General features: G+C 35.8%; 1 protein-coding gene across 1 annotated transcript in view; it reads right to left on the minus strand.

Annotated features, from left to right (window-relative positions):
- Positions 1-1,971: 1,971 nt before the first annotated feature.
- The window catches only part of LOC129223301 (uncharacterized), an 84,902-nt gene continuing 63,526 nt past the window's right edge, over positions 1,972-23,347 (minus strand). The window contains exon 6 of the mRNA XM_054857867.1: positions 1,972-2,001. Coding sequence (XP_054713842.1) covers positions 1,972-2,001 — 30 coding nt within the window. The remainder of the gene's footprint in view (positions 2,002-23,347) is intronic.

Raw genomic sequence — 23,347 nt, forward strand, 5'->3', positions numbered from 1 at the left:
CACAGACACAAACACATATGCCTACACACACATACTTCCCCCCCACACACAGACACAAACACGCATGCCTACACACACATACACATAACCCGTACACACACACATACATACTCTCCGCACACAAACACACACGCCTACATACACACACTCGTGATTGCGAAAAACATAATTTGAATTCAAAATGTCAAAATTCAAATTAATTTTTTTTTTTTTGCTTTTTGACCTTATCAGATCTTTCGGCGAATTCTGATGTATCAAATCTGAGCAATAAAGCGAGTTTGCTCCAAAAAAAAAAAAAATTTTTTTTTTGACTCACCTTTCAGCTACATAAAATTTCTGGCTGAAAGCAGCTCCACTTAGCCACTCTTGGCACCACTAGCACTTCCAAGGCCACCACCTGCGCCTCCAACCCCACCTCTAGGGGAGCCGCCAGCTCCACCTCCAGCAGCTCTTGGGCTTCCTTCCCACCATGTATAATAGTTTCCAGGGTAAACGCCTCTTCCTCCATAGTATGAACTTTCTCCAAAACCACCAGCGGCTCCGCTGCCAGTACCTCCACTGTTGCTACTCCACCCTCTAGAACTCCCATAGCTTCCAGGGTAACCGATAGCTTCTCCGTTGTATGAACCTACCCCGAGCGCACCAGCGCCACCACCTCCAGGGCTACCTCCATACCATCCAGAACTACCATAGCCCCCTTGGTAACCGCCAGCTCCTCCCTGGTATGAACCCACCCCGAACGTGCCAGCTCCTCCATGGCCACAGCCATAACTATATCTTTCAGGAACACTTCCGCCACCTGCTCCTCTAGAGGCACAGCCATAGCTAGCTCCTCCAGGACCACCTCCACCACTAACTGCTCCAGGACCACGTCCGGCAGTAGCTCCTCCTGGACCACAACCATAACCAGCACCCCCAGGGCCACCGCCACCACTATCTCTTCCAGGACCACCTCCACCACTTGCTCCTCCAGTACCACAGCCATAACTAGCTCCTCCTGGACCACAACCATAACCAGCACCCCCAGGGCCACCGCCACCACTATCTCTTCCAGGACCACCTCCACCACTATCTCTTCCAGGACCACCTCCACCACTTGCTCCTCCAGTACCACAGCCATAACTAGCTCCTCCTGGACCACAACCATAACCAGCACCCCCAGGGCCACCGCCACCACTATCTCTTCCAGGACCACCTCCACCACTTGCTCCTCCAGTACCACAGCCATAACTAGCTCCTCCTGGACCACAACCATAACCAGCATCCCCAGGGCCACCGCCACCACTATCTCTTCCAGGACCACCTCCACCACTTGCTCCTCCAGTACCACAGCCATAACTAGCTGCGCCGGGTCCACCGCTGCCTTCTCCAGGCCCACCATCACTATTGGCTCTTCCAGGTCCGCAGACATAACTAGCTCCTCCAGAACCACCTCCACCGCTAGTTCCTCCAGAAACACCTCCACCACTAGCTCCTCCAGAACCACTTCCACCACTAGCTCCTCCGGGGCCACCTCCACCACTAGCTCCTTCAGCCCCGCCGCCACCACCAGCTCCTCCAGAGGCACCACCTCCACTAGCTCCTCCAGAATCACTTCCACCAGAAGCTCCTCCAGGAGCACCGCCTCCCTTAGCTTCTCCAGCACTCTCTCCTCTAGAAGTAGCTCCTACAGGACCGCCTCCGCCACTTTCTCCTCCTGCCGCACCGCCACTACTTGCTCCTCCAGAGCTACCACCAGCACTAGCTTCTGCAGCTTCACTGCCTTCACTAGCTCCCTCAGAGCCAAGTCCACCGTTCGCACCTCCAGAGCCACCTCCGTCACCTCCACTTGTTCCTCCAGAGCCACCGCCACCACTACCTCCTTTAGAGCCAAGTCCACCACTTGCTCCACCAGCACTACTGTCACCACTACTTCCGCCACCGCCACCACCACTTGCTCCTCCGGAGCCACTACCGTCATCATCTGATTTTTTACTCCCTGATTCGGTCATTGGTAGGAACCTGGAAAAAATTAATAAATAAAAAATTAAATGAAAATAAAAATTCGCTTTCATCCGAGGATACTTTTAATTTACTGAACTTTTCATACATTTCTCACAATACATCAGGGAGAAAAAAAAAACAATCGAATTTCATGCAGTAAAATAATATCAAAAATTAGTTATTCTAAACATAAAAAGAAGGAATTTGTTTTTGTAAAATATTATGAGTTTCACTGACTGTGTTGAAGTACAATAGACTCTCCTTTTACGCGGAGGTTTTCCACGGAAGTGCCGCGTAAGTTAAGACTTAATAATAGCGTTGAAATAGGGATTGGGTTCCATAGATTAAACAAGAAGTCCTGTCTAGAACTAGACGAGCCTACTTTCCCGTATACCCCCTTACTACTTTCTAGTACCTGATCAATATTCTCAAAAATAGCTAAAATCGCAAATTTTTTCAAACATATTTTTAAAATACTTTAAACTGATTTCTACGAATTGGATGCGTAAAAAAAAATAACGAACAAATAAAATAGCAGCAACTTTTAAACAGAGCAGCTAATACACTTTTTTTCATTAAAAAAAAATCTTTAACAGCTTTCAAAACGAAAAAATAATAATTAAAATTAATAAGCTCATTAAAATAAATACATCATATCAACAAAAAAAAAATCGTTTCTTTTTCACCTGTTGCCAAAAACCTTTTTGAAAATGAATTAATGCAATTACTAAAACAAACAAAAAAAAAAAAAAAAAAAAAAAAACAATAAAATGTCAACTTAAAGAAATAATTTTCATTGTCAAAAAAAAAAAAAAAAAAAAATCGTCTGCGCATATCTTTATGTAGAAACATAAATGACTTCGAGTTCATTCGCCGAAAACTGAATACCTAAATTTAAAACTTTAGCGTGAAAATAAAAACAAGTCATATCAACAATAAGTATTTCACAGGTAAAACCATAGCGTCGGAGTCGGAGTCGATCTCATTTTGAGATAAAGGAGTCGGAGTCGAATATCCAAGAATCGGAGTTAGTCATTTGTCCTCCGTGTATAAATTTTTGCCAAAGCAACGAAGTCAGAGTTGAAGACGGGGAGTCGGAGTCCGATTAATTGTCGGGCACAGGAGTCGGAGTCGGAGTCAGGTGCCTCTAAATTGTCGGAGTCGGAGTCAGGTGCCTCTAAATTGTCGGAGTCGGAGTCAGCTGCCTCTAAATTCTCGGAGTCGGAGTCTGGAATTTGGCGTCAAGAGCTATTTACAACAAAATTTGTTTGAAGTAAATCCGCCTTCAAGTACGGAATCTACATTGACTTTCAGTTTCCCCGTAGGCGCTAATGTTAAGGGATTTGAACTGTTCAAAATTGAACGGAAAATTGTTCAAATCAAAAAGATATTTTATATACAAGTTTTTCATCAAAAGCTTTTTCCTACAAAGTTTGTTTGAAGCAAATTTGCCTCATAGTTCGGAATTGCCTTGAATTTCCCCGTAGGCGCTAATGTTAAGTTTTTTTGAACTGTTCAAAATTGAACAAAAAAAAGTTCAAATCAAAAAGTGAAATATGGGAATGAGGTGTCCTCGCCTAGATCTTTCGAACAAAAAAAAGTTTGTTCGAATCGGACTATTCATTCAAAAGTTATTAGGGGGGGGGGGAGACAGACAGACAGACCGACGGACCGACAGACATTTTTCCCCATCTCAATACCCTACTTTCCAATTTTTAATTTTTCGATATTTATTTAATTATTTTATTTATTTTTGACTTTTTTTTTGTTTTTTTGCGATATTTTTAAGATGCATTAGCCTTCTTTCATGATTTTGCTTCCTTTTCTGACTTTTACTGGGAAAGTAGGCTAAAAAAGCTGCTGAGGGAGGCGGGGGGAAAATAAAATCATAGGAACGCCAAAACAGTCAAATGAAAACAATAAGCAATGTGATTGCTCAAAAAAAAAAAAAAAAAATATTTTAATACGTTTTTCTTCAATGATTTTTGCATACACATTTGAAGAGTTTTTACGGTTGGACGTGGGGGGGAGGGGGGACACTCTCAGTTTCCGAAAATTTCACTCTGTTGTCAGAAAATGTTACTTGAATCTACTTTCACCCCTGAGCAGTACCTACCAGAGACACTAGTTCTATCTCTTGCCCCAAAACAGAGGAGCGGTTCTCCTATCATTTGTGCAGGTTATCTCGAAATTTTCAATTTTGGTTTTTACACCCTTTTTCTTCTCATTGTCTCAATCGCTTATATTTTTAATTTATCGTCTACCTATACTTAATTCTATGATGTTTTGTTAAAATGATTAGGCAGAGTTATTGTTATTATTACTTACCTTTTTTTTTTTTTTTTTGAGCAATCACGATTGCTTATTGTTCTCATTTGACTGTTTTGATGTCCTATCTTTTTATTTTCCCACCGCCACCCTCCGCACCGTCACCGTCGACCGGCTCCTCACGATGCTGCTCCTATAGCGAAAGCCGTCTCCATCCATGTCCTACACACACGCGCATACATACACAACTACACACACACACGCACGCACACACACATACACACAACTACCCACACATTCATGCCTGCACACTGGCACAAACACATATGCCTACACACACATACACATACCCCTCCCCCCACACACACATACACACACTCATATACACAACTACCCACACACTTATGCCAGCACACAGACACAAACACACATGCCTACACACACATACACATACCCCTACACACAAACACTCATCCCCTCACACACAAACACACCCGCCTACATGCACACACTTGTGATTGCGAAAAACATAATTTGAATTCAAGATGTTAAAATTCAAATTATTTTTTTTTCCTTTTTTTTTTTGAAGATGTGAATAAAAGGGTGTAATGAGTTCTTTTAAGGGTTTTAATTCTATTTTGAAGTGGTGTAATGAACTATTGTCATACATTTTTAAAATGTGGAAGTTCTATTTTTTGTTTTTGTTTAATTTTTGTTCTTTGATAGAATAATGGGAGTTTTCCAGTGAACGTTCCCGGGAGAAATAGCGCCTTTCATTCAGACACGGAAGCGCGCGTGGGGTCCGCACGGACCCCGAGCTCCTAAATTATAGTTAAATGTAATTCTAAAGTAATATTTCAAGTTAGAATATTTATTACTGAAAAATTGAAGATATTCTACTTTTTATAATTCAGTAAATGTCTTGAATACATTAAAGAATATACATACATGATGCAGATTTAACTTCCGAACCTGGCTTAATTTACAGCTCTATTTTTATTCTTCTTTATCCATGCAGAATTTACATAGTTTCAGTGTGTGTTTTTTGCACAAAAACTGGTCTTGTTTTCTAAACCCGCAACGTCCTCGAAACGACAAGTTTTTCGTCAGTCGTGACATATTCCCCTAATTCCCCTACGCAGTAGGAATCTTGACAAAATTTGATAAATATTTCAAAAATGTTTCTGATTGCCGCAATTTTATCTTCTTTTCGTCGTTCTTCCCTTGTATTGATGTCATCAAACCTCAAACATATCAGAATAAATAAGAATCGCTTGTACGACATTGTGGCAGGAAACATTTTTATACTTGTTCCATATGTAGCCCATAGGTTACGAACGTTCAGGTGAGACAATTTGTGTAACCCACACAAATATAGAAGTCCAAAGACCGCTCGAATTTCAATTTCATCAGTTTCTTCAGCATCTCTAGTCCTGGGAGATGCGAAATGATGTTGTGTGCAAGTATTCGAACATTTGCTTTAAATTTTTCTTTCGCTCATAATGTACACTTATCTTCTTTACTAATAATAAAGCTGAAAGTCTCTCTGTCCGGAGGATGTCTGGATGTCTGTAGGATGTCTGTGACGCGCATAGCGCCTAAACCGTTCGGCCGATTTTCATGAAATTTGGCACAAAGTTAGTATGTAGCATGGGGGTGTGCACCTCGAAGCGATTTTTCGAAAATTCGATGTGGTTCTTTTTCTGCTCCAATTTTAAGAAGAAAAAAAAACATAAGATGGACGAATAAATTACGAAATTATCATAACGTGGAACCGTAAGATGGGTACAAGCCAACTGGCGAGAAAATTCACCATGCATTATTTGTAAATATACAGGCGAACCAAAAGGCCTTTTGATTTTTCTATTACGGGCAAAGCCGTGCGGGTATCACTAGTTTTCAATAAAGTCGTCCTCCTTGTGTAAAACTAGTTCTTGTACATCAGAATCTTCATCAAACTCTGATTCTAAATCGTGTTCACTTATATTTTCATGATTAGAACAAATTTCATCACCTGAAAAATTATCTTCTTCGCTCTCAACTTCCTTCAAAAGAGTTCGTAGCTTCTCAATTTCTATTTCGTACAAAGTCGCAATGGTGAAGCTAAAAATGAACGTCCACTCACAAAAAGTAGCAACGATCAAGTGCAGCTATCTGACTCAAGAGAAAACGCGTGCGAGGTCCAGTTAGACCCCAAGCGTAAAAAAGAACCTTTGTTAAAGAAGAAATAATGCCCTTAAGAATTTTTGCTACCGGCTGTGAGTAGAGGGGTGTGTAAAAGTAGACTACTAAAGAGAATGGCCTTTCAAGGCCAATAGAAAGAAAGAAACTCCAATTTCAAATTGCATGGGGTCCATACACTAAAAAAAACTGTAAATTTTGAAGAAGTTATCCGTATTTTTTACAGAAAAAACTGTTCGTAATAAAATACAGGATTTCTCTGTTTTTTTTAAATCTGTAACCGGTTATAAGCGTTAACTGTTACCATCGCCTCACCGCGTACTTTGTTTTTCTTCGAAATTTCGCCCGCCTGTTTGGATTTTGGTTCTCGTGCTCGAGTTTTTTGATCTTATATTTATTTCAAGCAATTAAATCTTAAATCGTTTGCAACTTCTATTTCATTGCATCCTAATCAATATTTTATTATTATGTTTTTTTGTCATCTGTTAGAGAGGCATATTCGGAAATTTACCTTTGTATACATGTATTTCGTAGTAGTATAGTAAATATTGAAATGTATTTATAAAAGTACAGTTTCATTTTTTAATCTTCATGAAATAATAAATCAGCTTGAATAAATAATAAAAATACGGAAGATTTCTGTAAAATAAACGGAAGAAAACTGGCGTCCTGGCTGACAGTTTTTTTCCGTAAATTTTACAGATTTTTTTTACAGTGTACGGACCCGCGCGCGTTCTCTCGGGTTAAAACACTAAGTTTTTGAGTTAACAAATACGAAATTGAGCGAACTAACAAACACGAAACGCGGAAAATACTGTGACGTCAAATATAAAGTACGAAAAAAACTCACGTAATGCTGCAGATGACGAGAAAAATGAGAAGCAGTTTCATTTTGGCTTGGTACGGATGTGTTTCGTACTTCCGTGTGCCAACTCTATCCTATGTATTTATATGCATAGATGCATATGTATGCAATTACGATATTGACCAATGAGAAAGAGGAGGAACGTTACGCAAACTGTCCAGGACTGAATTTAAAAGACTTTTTCTGCTGTTGAAAAATGTCACAAACCACGTAAGTCTTACTCTCAAAGGTTTGAGAAAGCAGTGACTCATGTATAGCTTTGATTTCAATCTTATTTCTACTTATAATGTCGTAACTATCGATCTTCGTGATAATAGAAATTCTTACTTATTTCCCCGTGAATCGCTTCTTTCTTAAAACTATAACAATTCTTTCAAAACTTATTGCAATATTTTAAGGAAATCAGTTGCTGTTTGTAGCAATGAGGACTTGATTTGTAAAACGTTTAAGATTTAGGAAAAATACGTTTGACAATACCCATGGGTCATGAAACTATTTAAATTTATTATTATTATTATTTTAGCGGTCACGAATTGCTTATTATTCTCACTTGATCAGAGCTGATGTAGTTGCAAATTTTCAGACTACCATGACAACGGTTGTTTTTAATATTTATTTAGAGAGCTTTATTTTCATCGTTATAATTACAAATCGTCTGTGTTTGATTTTGAAAACTTTTTTTTTTTCAGGGCTTCAATCAAGCAGACTTTACATATAAGAAGGGTTTTTTTTGTAAAACTACGTTTTTTAGGAAAAAAAAAACATCTACATAGAATAACTCAAACAGCAAAAATTCATCAAAATACAAAACTTCCAGATTACTAATTCCCATTATTTAAGTAATAAAAATACGTATGATGTCATACGCTGTAAATAATTTTTATGATAAGTGTACTGGTGGATATCGGTCATGAAATCTTTATCATCTCATCCCAATCACCATGTCGTTTTTATGGATACGTTTCGCATTACCTATTCTAGAAAATCACCAGTCATAGTATAACGGGTGCAAATTTCTGAGCCATTTGCATTCTATTCCATTTGTAGCAGGGCTCGAAAATATCCGATATTTTGACATATATCGAATGTTTTGATATGTATCCGATATTTTCAATTAGCACAAAGTCTTCAAAATAGTAATAAACATCCTCAAATCATTCTTTATCTTACTACTATTATGTATGCGAAAGTTTGTATGGATGTATGGATGTTTGTTACTTTTTCACGCAAAAACTACTGAACAGATTTTGATGAAACTTTACAATAATATAGCTTATGAATCAGAATAACATGTAGGGTAGTTTTCGTCCCGTTATGGGGGGCAAAACCCCCTTAGCGGGGCAACATAACACAATTTTCGTATAAATTCTCTAATATGGGGATGAAAAAATACTTGCACATATTTACATTATATGTCCATCGAAAGCTCTGATTTTTCTGCTGAAGATGGCACCTGTTCGAAATTTCTAAGTAGAATAATAAACGAGTTATGAGCTTTTTAGTTCCATGTTCGAAGGCTTTCCTCAACTCAATACAGTATTTAGTGTATCATCTCAACTCCCTGTCGATAGCGACAATTGTTGTATTATTGACTACCTTTGCTTTTCGTGACTGTTCAAGGCTTTTTTCAAATCAAATCTTGAAGCAAGATTTTTGCACAAGATTGGCAAAAAATTAATGGATTTGGCTATTTATTATTCGTTTCTAAAAGAGTACTATTTTGTTCTTCATACTTATTGCCATTTTACTTTTATGGATTAGGAAGGAGCTCTATTTTTAATCACGTCAAAGCGGTATGTTTTGAGTTATTTCAGTTACAGCATAGAACGAATAAAAGTAGCGATTGTTTCTCATAATTATTACAGACCCAGGCAACGCCGGGTATTTTTGCTACGTACAATTATATGGTAACTAAATAAAGTTATGAAATAGAGTCGGCCCCTCTACCCCCAGCTACCGTCGAACAAAGATTTATTTTTCGCCAGGAACGGCCAAATACATGCAAACATTTTATTTATAGCATCTTCTGTTCGGAATTAAAAATCATATCTTATGAATATAGATTAACCAAACATTTTACGCAATTTCATAAACTTGGCAAGTCTCTGGCGAATATATGGTACTGTGGTCCTTTGGCGATTAATAATGGATTTATTATTTTACATTTTAACGCTGCTTTTAATTGCAAAAATATAAAATGAAACTAAAGAAAATGACATTTTAAAAACTTATTTGATAGGAAGAGTTATGATAACGTGTTCGGGACGAGTGTTCAAAAATTTTGGCGCTACAGCCGTTACAAAAGTTGCATTAAAATGTAAAAATTCCGCCAAATTAATTTTGATAAAAAGGTCATTAAGTACAATGAGGTATTGAAGTTAAAATTAATCCTTCAAATTAGAGAAACAACACTCTTAAATAACATTAAAACTGCTATTAAAATGTAAATTAATACACCAAATTCATTTTTTTTCTCCAATTTACCAGGCGACTACGTTAGTGCATTGGCGAATTATTTAAAATTTTTACGAAACTTTTCATTTTCTTTTTTCTTTTTTGTGTGTGTATTTTTAAGGGTTAATGATGCTAATTAAGATTTTGTGGAATTAATGTCCCTATTTTAATGGCGACAATGAAGAATATTGTTCTTTCTTCCTTTTTTTTCTTTTATTTTGTTTTTGTTTTTTTTTATCCTATTGGACCTGTACTGATGAAGATTTTTGGAAATAATCATGACTGAGATCATCAGAAGGAAATGTTATTTGAAAACGCTGATAGAGACTACTCTAATAAAGATTTTTGGGAATTTTTCGCTTTGCGAAAGCAGAAGTTTTTGTACTATTGTCCTCATTTAAATGGGAACTTGAAAAAAAAAAAAAAAACTGTTGTCCTTACTCTGATTTTAATGGTATTTTCACTCTGAATGTTTTGGTATTGTAATTAGGATCGTTTACGTTATTTAGAAACATTTGATTTCCTTTTAATGGGGATTTTAAAGGTTTGATGTTCTCACTCTAAAGAGACATAATTAGTATCCGGATTTCTAGTGATTGTTGATCCTATTTTGTAACGATATCTCCGGTAAGAAGCTATACATTATACAATAATTTAGATAGCCGATGTAGCGCTGGATATTATTTGACGGTGACCGGGATTATAAGGAAACTGTTTCACTTTATTTAAGAATAAATGACCTCACTCGAATTGAATTTTTTGAGAATTACCCAAACTAACTTCGTTAGAACTCCTGAACGTTTTCGTGATTTATTTTGTGTGATTTTTTGGGCGAGTCTTTCCAGTTTCGCCAACATTTCATTTACTCCCCTTTCCCCTGATTTTCAGTTTTAATCATACCTTTTGATACATTTAAAGGGGCAGGCAATTTGAAATGAGAGTGAAACTGGAGACAAACCATTTTTTTTTGGTAACTACATGACCTCTGCCTGTGTTGACCGTTAACTTGAATAGATTGAAAAAAACTACATCAGCGTGAGCGAAGCCGTGGGTAAAAGCTGGTTTTCTTATATTGTAATAACAATATGTAGACTTAAAATTAATGTTTCTTTCATTTTTTTAATATAATATTTCATTCTACATTTCTATCAATTTTAATGGAGTTAATTTAGCATTAGCTGTTTTACTCATTCTTCTTCTGTTAGCTACTTCTACACAGTTATGACTCAAAAATAAATAATATGCATTAGTTGGTGCCGTCATAAGACATTTTCTTTTTTTTCTGAGCAATGTTTAATATTTAATTAATCACTTTTAATATGAATTAAAATTTTTATATTACTAATAATTTTTATGTATATAAAATACAAGTAAGAAAGAAATATATTACTTTCTCATATTAATAATGTATTAATACATCATAAAAATATAGTGAATAACTTTTTAGTACATAGATCTATATCAAACTTGGAATATAGATCTAGATTTTTTTCCTAACGTCGATCTGTGTAAAAAATAAGTTTTTTCCGACATATATCTACATTAGTCCTGAATATAGATCTAGATTTTTTTCCCAACGTCGATCTGTGTAAAAAAATAGTTTTTTTTCCGATATAAATCTATATTAGTCCTGAATATAGATCTAGATTCTTTTTCCCCAACGTCGATCTGTGTAAAAAAAATTACTTTTTTCTGACATAGATCTATATTAGTCCTGAATATAAATCCAGATTGTTTCCATTTTTAATAATAAATTAACAATATTAGTATGATTAATGTACTTTTTGTATTGAAAATGCCGTAGTTGGAAAAATAAATATAGAAAATATCAAAATATCATGATATTTTCAAAATAAATATCGGATATATATCGTGATATAGATATCATGATATATATCGGCGAAAACCTGATTTGTAGATACAAAAAACTCAACGAGTAGTGTCCTATCGCAATTTCTGATTGCAAAAAGACATTATTTGAATTCAAGACGTCAAACTTCAAATGAATTATTATAGAATTATTCATCTATCATTATTGCATGTGATTCTTATTTAAAAGTTGCATATAAGATGGATGGATGTAGAATGTCAGGTAAATATATTATTAGATAAATATATTATAGTGTATAAAATGTAAATGTTTGCCGCACTTTTTTCAATTATTAATTGTTTGTTTGAGTAAATATTTGAAATAATACTTCCTTTCATTACTTCTGAAATGAATGGAATAAAGTTTGTACGGAGCATTTTTCCTCGCCGTTTTGGTGCTTTTAATTTTCACCCAAAAATTATTTTCAGGAATTTTTCGTACGCCAGATATTTTTAGCATGCCCCCCTCCCCACTTAAATGATGGTTTGTATGAGCACCTCTTGTCCCATATTATAATGTTTTCCATAAGCATATTAATATGAGAAAAGTGTGTGATGTCACACTTCTTGTTACCCCCCTCCCTTCCCGACTTTACGATCCCCCCATTCCTAGAACCCCTATAACTGGAGAGGCCGACGCATCCGCCATATTGGAGCAAGCATACAACAAGGAAAGCTACCTTTATTGGCAATCATTCGCCAAACATGGAACGAGAGAGTAGAAGAGCGAAGTTGAACATTGGCGAAATTTTGGAAACAGTTGGCGTAGGTTCCAGGCTGCCAGTCATTTCGCGGGCTATTATTTATCCATTTCTTTTTTCTTTCTGCGTCTGCTGGAAATCTGAAGGGCTGAAATCCTTTTTTGGAGCTGTGTGCACAATTTACAGCAGAACAACCACCCATTTGACTCAATTTAACACATGCTAAAGAAATGTAAACATCAGCAGCAATGCTATCGCTGCGAAGCACCTGGATCAAGTTTGCTCCAAAATGGCGGATGCGTCGGCTCCTCCACTATTGGGGCCTTACCCATACCCACTCATCCCGTGACGTCAATTACGGACGGCCCCTTACTAAACACCAAACGTAAAAGCATAGAAATTTCAGAAAAAAAAAACATAAAAGATAAAGGATCACAAAATAAGAAAGAAAGAACTCACGTGATACTGCAGACGAACAGAAAAATGAGAAACGTGTTGATTTGCTCTGGATCTACCTATATGTGGTATTTTTTTCCCAAACAATTACTCTGCGTAATCGTAAAGAAAAGAAGAACATTTCGCAATTATTTAATTTCAAATGTGGCATTTTCTTGATATTGCGAAAGGTATGAAATCACCATTAGGCCCTTCGTCGGAGGTTTGTGTTAACATTGGCTCATCGTTGCTGATTGTGCTGCAGCGTATTTAAGCGTAAAAGCACTTGTAGGTGGAAACGATATAGAGCTAAAAATATTATTTTAGTGAATTGTTTGTAATATGAACCTAGTTAATATGCATTAATTAGGTGGAGCGGGGGGAAACGATCGAGTCGCTATAGCGCGGAAAAGTTGCTATTGGTGAAGACTTCAAAAAAAGAAAAAAAATGGTGTCGAATAATGTCTTTCAATTGCGCAACGAGTCTGAAAATTTGAAAATACGGAGAATTTCACTGTTTCTTTGTGATATTTCAAAAAAAATCTTTGCATCATCATTTTTTTATGCTACAAAACGATAAAGATTTGATTAGAGAAGAAAAAAATTATGGAAATCGAATAATATGATCAGATTCCACAACGAAACTAAAAAGTTCGACAAAATTGAGAACTTTATCGCTTTTTGTTTACATTTTTCTGGAATTATATATATATATATATATATATATATATATTCTTAATAAATAAAAGAAATAGAGAATCATTGCTATGATTCTGTATTTTGTGTTTTTGACTGTGTATCTATGATACATGCAATATGAGGGGGCGCCGCAAGGCTCCCCTCATTTCGTGTGAATGTCGTCGTATTCTGTCGAAATGAGGGGCGCCTGGCCGCGCTCCCTCATTTCGTGGAGCCCGGGGCTTTTGCCCCACCCACCTTCCCTCTTGGGACGACCCTGTGCGAAATTTCAGCTTGATTTCTTTTTTCGTGTGGGCTGTAACCCTCTCAAAGAAAGCGAAAACTTTTTGAACAACGATTTTCTAACCTAAATTCCTCCTCCCCCTGATGGTCCAGGGGATTGTATTTTGGTTTACGTCGTCAGGGGACACTAGAGATTGAGTATACCAAAAATCAACTTCGGCGGTCTTCATGGAGCTGAGATACTGACGGGTGAAAAACCCAGAAAACCCCAACTTGTTCTGTCGTGTAAACCGTTCTTACCAGGATACATCACGATCAAGGAAATTCAAAAAAATTCCAAATTGGTGGCATTCGAAAGAGCATTGGAAAACATGTTTATGGCACTGAAACTACGTGTCCTCGTGACCACGTTAACGAAATATGATGTCTTAAAAATTGCCGAAATTTTTAGTAAAGTCGCCAAATTTAGCGAGTTTTGTTCAGAAATGGAAGGTACGGCGCGAATTCAACATCTGCATCTGACAAGACATTTCACTTCCATATTTGGTCACCACCAAAGCGCGTGAGAAATATCGCATTAATTCTTTACACGGGGTGACTACTATGGCGCGGGGTGTCGTGGCACAGACTGCGGCATTGAAATTTTTAGGGGCTTGTGTTCCGGGATATTAACGTGCAACTGTATAGGGGAAAACGCCACAGCCCGAAATATTTGTTTTATTTTATTGTAAAAACAATGGAATTTTTTGTTATTCTTAAGACTGTTAAAAAACTGATGTTTAAAACTTTTATGCTTCTGCGGGTGAAATATTTCCACTGAAAGAGTTTATTCGATGATGAAACTGTTTTGAAAAAAAATGATAACCGTAGAGAAACGGTAAACACACTTTAAAGTCTTTTTTTTTTGAAAAGTCGTAAATCAGAAGTCTTCAACAGTATCTAAATACGAAGAAAACGACATTTTTAAAGATTTCAAACCATGTTCTCAAATTAAAAAAAAACGATTTTTGTCAGTTATTTTCAGTGCGTTTTTCGTTATGTGTATCGTTTTCAAGTTATGTGTAAACCCTCTAACAAGTCAAATAAAAAAAAAAAAAAAAACTGTAATAATTTTTATTTTGCTCGAATTTGAATTCCCTTTTAACGTGAAACATAATTGGTAAAAGTGACTTCAGTATTTTTAAAAATGACTAAATAACATGCAATATGATGTGCATTTACGTTATAGCGACTTTCAGTTGCAGTGACAGACTTTTTCGAACTACGGGGGTTGTTGTAATGAACGTCGACTATAAAATTTTTGATAAGAATCTGTTATGAAGTAATTTCCGACATCGTTAGTTTTGCTGTGCAAATTTTTGACATTTACTATCCGTTGTTTTCTTTTTTTTAATTATTATTTTTTTCGATTTTAAATTAAACATTTTCGCTAGCAGTGGTCAGAAAATAAAACTTCATGAATGATAATAACTTTTGAAAAAATAAATAAGAGCTGGGATACTACAATCCATGATCATGTTCTTTCAACATCAAAAACTATCCATTTTATTTTCAATATATAAGCTTTAATAAGCATGTTTTTTTTTTTACTTATTCATATTAATTCTCGTACATAATTATTAATTACTTACAACACATTTCATTACAAGAGTACAAACTTAAATTAGTTAAGTAAAACACATTTGAAATGCACTTAAATTCTGAAATGCATTATTATCACGATTACAAAGTTAAATCCTACGTTCAATTTCGTTATAAAGTTGTAGCTCCTCTGAATAAAGCTCTCTAGTTTCCATTTCACAGGCTTCATAGTTACTTTTTAATTTTACCCACACAAGTAAAGGGTTAATTCGAAACATCGTTTACGCGCTTTGCAGATGACCAGAAATGGAAATGAGTCTTGCTAGACGCAGGCGATGAAATCACGTGGTATTTTCCATTTCTTGCCAAGTCTTTAAATTTGCCGAATTTTCGTAAGATTTCGACAGACTTTGACCCCCCATATCTCAAAAACAAAAGGACGAGGGCACACAATATTTGGGTCAAATTTTTTTCTAAAGATACTCTTTCGAATGCGACCATTTTTAACTTTTTTCATGATTACTGAACTCGTGATGTTTCCTGGTTAGTCGCGTTTATTTTCTTCCGTCTTTCTTAGCGGTGGATGTGCTTTTGTTGTCTGCTGATGTTTGGTTTCCCTGGCGGATGGGACGCTCCCGCGTCCCGTAATCATTATGATAATAAGTGTACTAGTGCAAATTTTCCATAATAACCATATCTTTATTACCGTTTCCTTTTTTTGAACGTGCGTCATATCATCTAATCCAGAAAATCACCACTCATAATACACTCTATAACAAAAAAGTCGACGCACCAAGAAAGAGTGATCCGATTGACAGGAAAATAGGTGGATTGGAAAACAATGCACTGAATTGTAAATGATTAAATTCTCAGAACAATTGAATAATTTATGTCAAAGTTAGAGTAACAAGTTCAATAAGGTATTGACCCGCCTCTAGCGTGGATACAAGCTGAAGCACCTCGTGTTCAGCTTGTATCACACCGATAAAGTTCCCGGAGGGTGTCCTGCAGTATTTCCGGCTAAATTCGCTCCAATTTTCGGACGAAGTGATCAACGCTCATTGCCGGATGCAATCGCCATCCCATCATATCAAAGACATGCTCGATGGGAGAGAGATCTGGCGACCTGGCAGGCCATGGAAGAGTTTAACAAGCTTGCAGACAATTCATAGCAACACGTGCCGTATGCTATCTGGCATTGTCCTGCTGAAACCCAGCCGAGGGTACTTGTAAGAGGAACGGCAACAAAACAGGTCTTAGGATGTCGTCGACGTACCACTGTGCAGTAAGTGTACCTCTAATTACGACCAAAGGGGTCCAGTTATCAAAAGAAATGGCACCCCAGACTATGATGCCATGTTGAGGGCCAGTGTGGCGGGCAAAAGTGAAACCAGGTTCCTCCTTCTGCCCTGGGTGTCTCCAAACACGTCTTCGATGATCGTCATGACACAGTTGGAAGCGGGATTCGTCGCTAAAGACTATACGTCCCTAGTCGGCACCATTCCAACCTGATCGAGCCATGCACCACTGTAATCTGGCTCGGCAGTGTGTAGGCGTCAGTAGCAGGTGGCGTAACGGTCGGCGCGAGCGTAGATTTCGTTGTCCCAACCGTCTGTAAATGGTCATGATGGAGACGACCTGTTACGGTCCTAGTTTGACCACTACCATCCTGACCCTGAACTCTGCGATTTTCCACCCATCCTTGCCAGCATCTTCGAATCGCCTCATCGCTTCGACTCAAATGAAGAGCGATTCTCCGATTTGACCAACCGGCCTCTTTCAATCCAATGATACGACCTCTTTTAAACTCTTACAGTTGCTCGTAATGAGCACGAACCATGCGGCGAAGCATTTTTAAGTTGTTGAAAAGTAATCTGAATCGCAATCAAACCAAAAGTTTTAACAACTGTTGAAGAATTGCTCTTTATACACATCTGCTGGATTCGCAGTTTCGATGCGCGGCAGATCAAACTCATTCATTGGATACCGAATTTTAATCATTTGCATATCTGGTCGAAACACTCATGCATAAAAAATTTCAAAGCAATCGGATGATTGCTTCTTGGTGCGTCGATTTTTTTTGTTATAGAGTGTATGACTGGTATGAATTTTTTCCCCATTTCAATTTCAGTCCATTTATAGAAACAAGAAAGACAACGAGTGGAGTCCTTTCGCAATCCGCGATAGCGAAAAACATGATTTGAATTCAAGGAGTCGAAATTTAAATGCATTTCTTACAGTATTTAACGTAGATGCTATTTTCCTGCAGTTTTGGTTGGAGGCGAACCCGCTACGCAAAAATTATTTTTTGATCTCAAAATGATTTCCTAATGCCACGTTTACAATGAATCCCACTAAGATGGTTCCCATGGATGTTTCCCCATTTTGCAGCGCAATCCATTGCCATTTTCTACAAAATCTTAATAACATTATTAAATTTTTTGAAATAAGGTGCCAATTTACGTTGTGAGAGAGATCGTTTGTAATCAAAAATTAATCAAATTAAAACATAGTAAAAACAAATTTAAGTAAAAACATTCTAATTGCCATCTTTTTTAATTTATCGTCTGCTTACATTTGAACATAATATTTTGTAAACATGTTTTGGCAATGTTTAGAACTATTACTGTTTAAAGAATAATAAATAGAGACAGTGTAAACATACGTTATTAAAGGTTTTCTTTTTCTTTTCTTTTTGAGAAATGAATTATTGTGATGAAATTACTGGTTTTCTAATATAGTATATTTTTTTAAAGATTAATTCTAGCAGCATATTATCTTAAAACTTTGATACTCTAGAAATCTGAATGCTTCTGCTAATAAAGTTGTGCTGTTTTCTTTAGTTTGATTGAACAGAACTAAGAGTTAGATGGAAAGACTTAATTAAAATATTTCTACATGAATGATAGAAATAAGACCATCCAGTAAATATTGTAATATCAGTACCATCAGCTACATTTTTCCTGCGGTATGTTTTAAGTTTCTTTAGCGGTTTTGTTGTCAGTATTCTTTCTAATAGCATTACTCGTTAAAAATATTTTCCATGAACATTTGTAACGTGATTATTGTTTGTACAGTTGAAATGATTTTTTTTTTTAATTTTGATAATCATAAGCAAACTTCTTTCACAGATTTCCAATTGCAATCTAATGTCTTTCATTTACAGATGTTCTGTTTTATCTTCTTATTAAAAAATAATATTGATGAAATGGACTACAGTATCTTGTGGAAATTTTTGGAGGAGACACGGGCGGCCCTCTGTATAAAAATGTGCAAATCACTAAGGTGAGTTTAGCTAATGGAAATTTCTTTTTATTTTAAATAGTTTCATAATTAATGCTTGGTCTGATTTAAAATTAAGAGTCATCTTTAAACGTTTATCAGTTCGTTTGTTTCGTTCAATGACTGTAAACATTATTCGCAACTCCAGAGCTCGAATACGCTACCTTGCGGTGATTTACAAAATTAAAGAAAAAGGCAAAACGTTGCGTTCTATGTGTGTCTGTTGGTAAACATAGCCAGTTTGTTATGAGTATTTATTAACGCACTCGATGCATCTTAGATTGCTTTCATCAACAGAAATTGTTTCGTCCCTTTTAATGGTATTCTCGAGCATCTCAAAATAATGTTAGTTTTTATTGTTTCCCTTTTAGCTGGGGAGCTAACTGATTGAAAACTACAAATTATGATAACAGGGTGGCGACAGATCAGGGAAAAGTCAGGGAACTTTATTAATCAGGGAAATATCAAGGAATTATGAAAAAAATAACAAAAAATCAGGGAAAATTGATATAATGAAGGAAAAAAAATTTTTTTCTTTACAAAATTAAGTACTCTAATTCCCTACGCATTTTCCGCCAATTATCTGTTTAAAAAAAAAGCAAAATTAATGAGGTATATACTGCCGCGTATTTGTACATCTTTTTTCCTCAACGTCAAAGTATTGAATCTTACTTATTAACCACAGGATGAACTTCCTAAGATTGCTTCTGTGTCTGTTAGGCTGTTTATTTTACTTGAAATTTCCTTTTACGCTTTCAATGCTACGTAAAATAAACAACCATACAGACAAAGAGGAAGCCTTCATTAATGTCTTAGCTCCTTTGCCTTTATTCCATTGTCTCGCAGTAATTAAGTACTGTAATTACGATTTCAAGAAGAAATCCTTAGTTTTTTGAATTAATGCTATAAAGCTTAAAAATTATTACTTCTTCGTGTTTTTAATTTAATTGCTAAAATTGAACTTTTAATTAAAAAAACTTTGTTTTTTGCCGTTATACTATTTGTTGTCACCGCAGATTATAAAGGTTTTCTTTTCTTCAGACTTAAGTAATTCTTTAATTTTATAACCAAGTTGTTTTCTTCTTTTATATATTTTGAAATTAACTAATTGGTTTTTTTTTCTTTTTTTTTCTCGCCTTTCAAAGTTGTTTGTTACAAAAGCAATCTAAGATTTTTTTCTTCGTTACATATTGAAATCAGTTGAAATAGAGTTAGCTTGTGTACTTAAGTAAATATCTTTATTTTTTTATTGTTAAAATGCTGTACTCATTCATTAGAACCTATGTTATTGATTAGAGAAAGCTCCCTACGAATGGATGTCAAATGGTTTCATCTGTTTTGCATGAATATGTCAATTTGTTATATAAGAATAACTACATTACTTCTATTCTTTCACTATTACTTGTTTTTCTTCCAACAATTGTTATACTGTTTGAAAACTTAGTTCAAAATAATTTCAATTACTTTTTAGTCCTATCATAAATACACATGTGTTTTTAAGAGTAATTTTAATAGTTTCTTATGCTAAGTGGTTTCTGGAAGTAAAGTATTTTTTTATTTAATTTTCTATAATCTTTCCATTGTATAAAAACTTAATATACTGTTTCGTAGGTCCCCCCTCCCAAAAAAAAAATCTTTTTTTTAAACCATTTTATTAAAAAAGTAGCAACTTTTTAAAATATATCTTTAGTCCAGCAACTTTTTACAACTTAAAACGTTTAAAATACTGTATTTTATACAAACATACAATGGATTTCAAGTAGAGCAAAGAAAGAAAACCATTAACATTGGTAACGTAAATCAGGGAAATTCGGTGAACTTAATCAGGGAAATCAGGGAAAAGTCAGGCAACTTTTTTTCACAGTTCCTGTCGCCACCCTGGACAAGAAGATGCCACTTGGTAGCAATGTTGTTTATGACTATACAATGAAATTAAGACCCCAGAGGCATTTTCAAAAACCGTTTAAATTCAATATTGCGGCGTTTTTTAAAACAGCTCCCCATATTAGAGATAAAAAAATTGTTCGAAAGAAGAATTGATCGCGAGTGTTCTTAGCTAGGTTGCATCTTTGGATGATATTAATTGATGAAGATATTAATTAAAAACCTCTAAAAACTTTTCATGATTTTTGTAGTGAAGATATAGTTTAAAAATTTTAAATTGAATACCAAAACAAAGATTTTTTTTTTTTTCGCGTCCGATAGAATGTGTTTGGAACTTCCACGTTTCATGGAATTCGAATTATATAACGTCTTTTTAAAGCTGTTTTCAATAACGGCTAAGCCTTCATTCACGCGATTGATAACCGAATTTATTGTTGGTCGACAAGGATGGTCGACAAAAGCAATGATTTAAAATTTTTTATATGCTGTCAGTTTCTATTTAATAGCAAATAAATTACTTGACACTGATTTTCAATAATGTAAGGCTTTTAGAAGGATTTTCAATTTTCCCTCTTGATTCTACAGTTGCGACTCAGTCGGAGGTTTTTAAAATTTTTAATTTATTAGTTGATTACACTCATCGGGATACTGCCAAGCATTTGTTCTACACACGAGTAGACTAGTTGACGGTTAACTCGGTTCAGTTTAAACAGCGTTGTGAAGCAGCTCACGAAAAAATTCGGTTTATTAGAAGAAAAGTTAGGGCCGTGGTAGCCCGATCGGTAGAGTGTCGGATTCGGGGCCGGAGGGTCTTGAGTTCGAACCTCGATGGTCGAAGACCCACCGTCGTCATTAAAGGGGACTCGGCGACGTTAAATATGCTCGTGGTCTCAATGTCCTCCAAGTGAAATGATACCTCTGGGGGTGCTAACCCCAGGTAGCTATTAGCTCCTGGTCTAGTTCTAAATTCTCATTAACTGTTCGATCCGGTGATGGTGCTGCCATCTATCGGTATAAAAAAATAATGGAGGCAAGGCACTTAGTATGCAGTCCTCGACATAAATACAGTTGTAGTCAGTTGTGACTCGGAATCGAAATCGAAAATAGAAGAAAAGTTCATTCGAACTAAGTTGACTCGTGTGAAAACAACGAAGCACATCGAGTCAACTAGGAAACTTTTTGGGAAAGTTGATTCCACTCATGTGTAGGGGGCCTAAATGTACCAAAACTGACACAGGTATGGTAAACCTGCAATCAGTGTTTTTCTATAAAGTGGATCCACTATATCGGGGAAATCGTGAACCTTTTCTATCATGTGTCGTAGCCGTACCATAACGCATTGGTTACAAGTTCTCAGTTTGTATTAGGGGCCATTCATTAATTACGTAAGGGACCCGAGGGGGGGGGGGGGTTGGAAAAATCTCTACATACCCTTAATTTTTTTTGGGTGGGGGGGGGGGTGTCAAACTCATTGTTACGTAATATTTTCTAAGTCGATATTTTACATTAAAAATCGCGTGTTCTAGTGGCTTGGCAGGGCTCATATTTTGTATTAGGATGAGCTATTTTTTATTTGTTTTACGAATAATGAATAATTTAATAACGATTCCAGTGATGTAAGATTCGTTATTTTATTATTCCGAAAATTCGAAAAGCGAAATGGAATCTTACGTAAGAATAGGGGAGAGGGGTTTGAAAAATCTTACGTACCCTTACATGCGGGGAGGGAGGTCAAAAACTGCCAAAATCATCCTTACGTATTTAATGAACGGCCCTTTATCGTGCAGAACGATGTGGATGTCTTTTTTTTTGTTCGCGCTAAAATTAGTATACACAGCTTAAAGAAATCAGAAGTAAGAAATTTATTTCATCGGACTATTTTGTTTCTGAAATGCTGAAGTTTTCTTATCAATATAATTTATTTACTAATTACTAATAGTTACTATACTGAAACAACTTTTATAATGTTCTATTATCAGTACATACCTGAATAGACTATTTAGAAACAAGATAATACCATACTGTCAAATAAGTCTCAAAGTAAAACCGAAATGTGCGTATTTCTACTGTTACAAGACTCTTTGTCCTTATAATAGGTCTATATCAGGTAAATGTTACTTTTTAAACTTAAAAATGATTTTTAATAAACAATAATAGGGCGATTTTCGAAAAAATGTCCAGTGCATAACTCTAGGTTTGTTATGTTGTCCAGCTAACCAAAGCCTTCAAAAAAAAATCTGTTGGGGAATAATACATCCTTTAATATACTATCAAAGTATAACAGTTAGTTAATTAATAGTTACTTGAATAAAATAAAAAACTTAGCGTTACGCACGGGACATTTTTTCGAGAATCGCCCAGTAGTTAATTGTCAGTCAAAAAAAGATTGGTTTCAATCTCTGATTCAGTCTTTGGATACTTTTTTATTGGTATTTCGGTTTTAGGGTCTTATTTTTCCCTGCCTTTATTTGTTAAAATCTAAATAAGTAGAAACTGGGCCAAACAGATGCAGCACATTTCACAAAGTTGACTTATATTTCGGTAGAAAATAGAGTCTTTCATACATATATAAACTTACTGATTTAGGGCTTCGGATTTAAATTTAGAGCCCAAAAACTATTTGCTGATTCGGTTTTGATACCTTTTCTCTGTAAACAGATAGCAAACAATGAGAAATTGCACTATCCCTTTTACTTCATCGAAAATCTTTAGTTAGCCTTGTGTCAGTTAAATGGAAACGCTATTTTCTACCAAACGTGAAATATTAGCCATCACACGCATTGAACTCGTTACTTCATTGCTTCTTGAAATGACTCAAAATTCAAGTTGCACATTCACTTCCGGTGATTTCACCTTCACTAGACACACCTAAGCAGTCTTATTGGAACGTTTTATAAGGTTTTACTCAATGTACATATCAGTC

The sequence above is a fragment of the Uloborus diversus genome, chromosome 5 (genome assembly GCF_026930045.1).
Source record: "Uloborus diversus isolate 005 chromosome 5, Udiv.v.3.1, whole genome shotgun sequence".
NCBI classification, from domain to species: Eukaryota; Metazoa; Arthropoda; class Arachnida; order Araneae; family Uloboridae; genus Uloborus; species Uloborus diversus.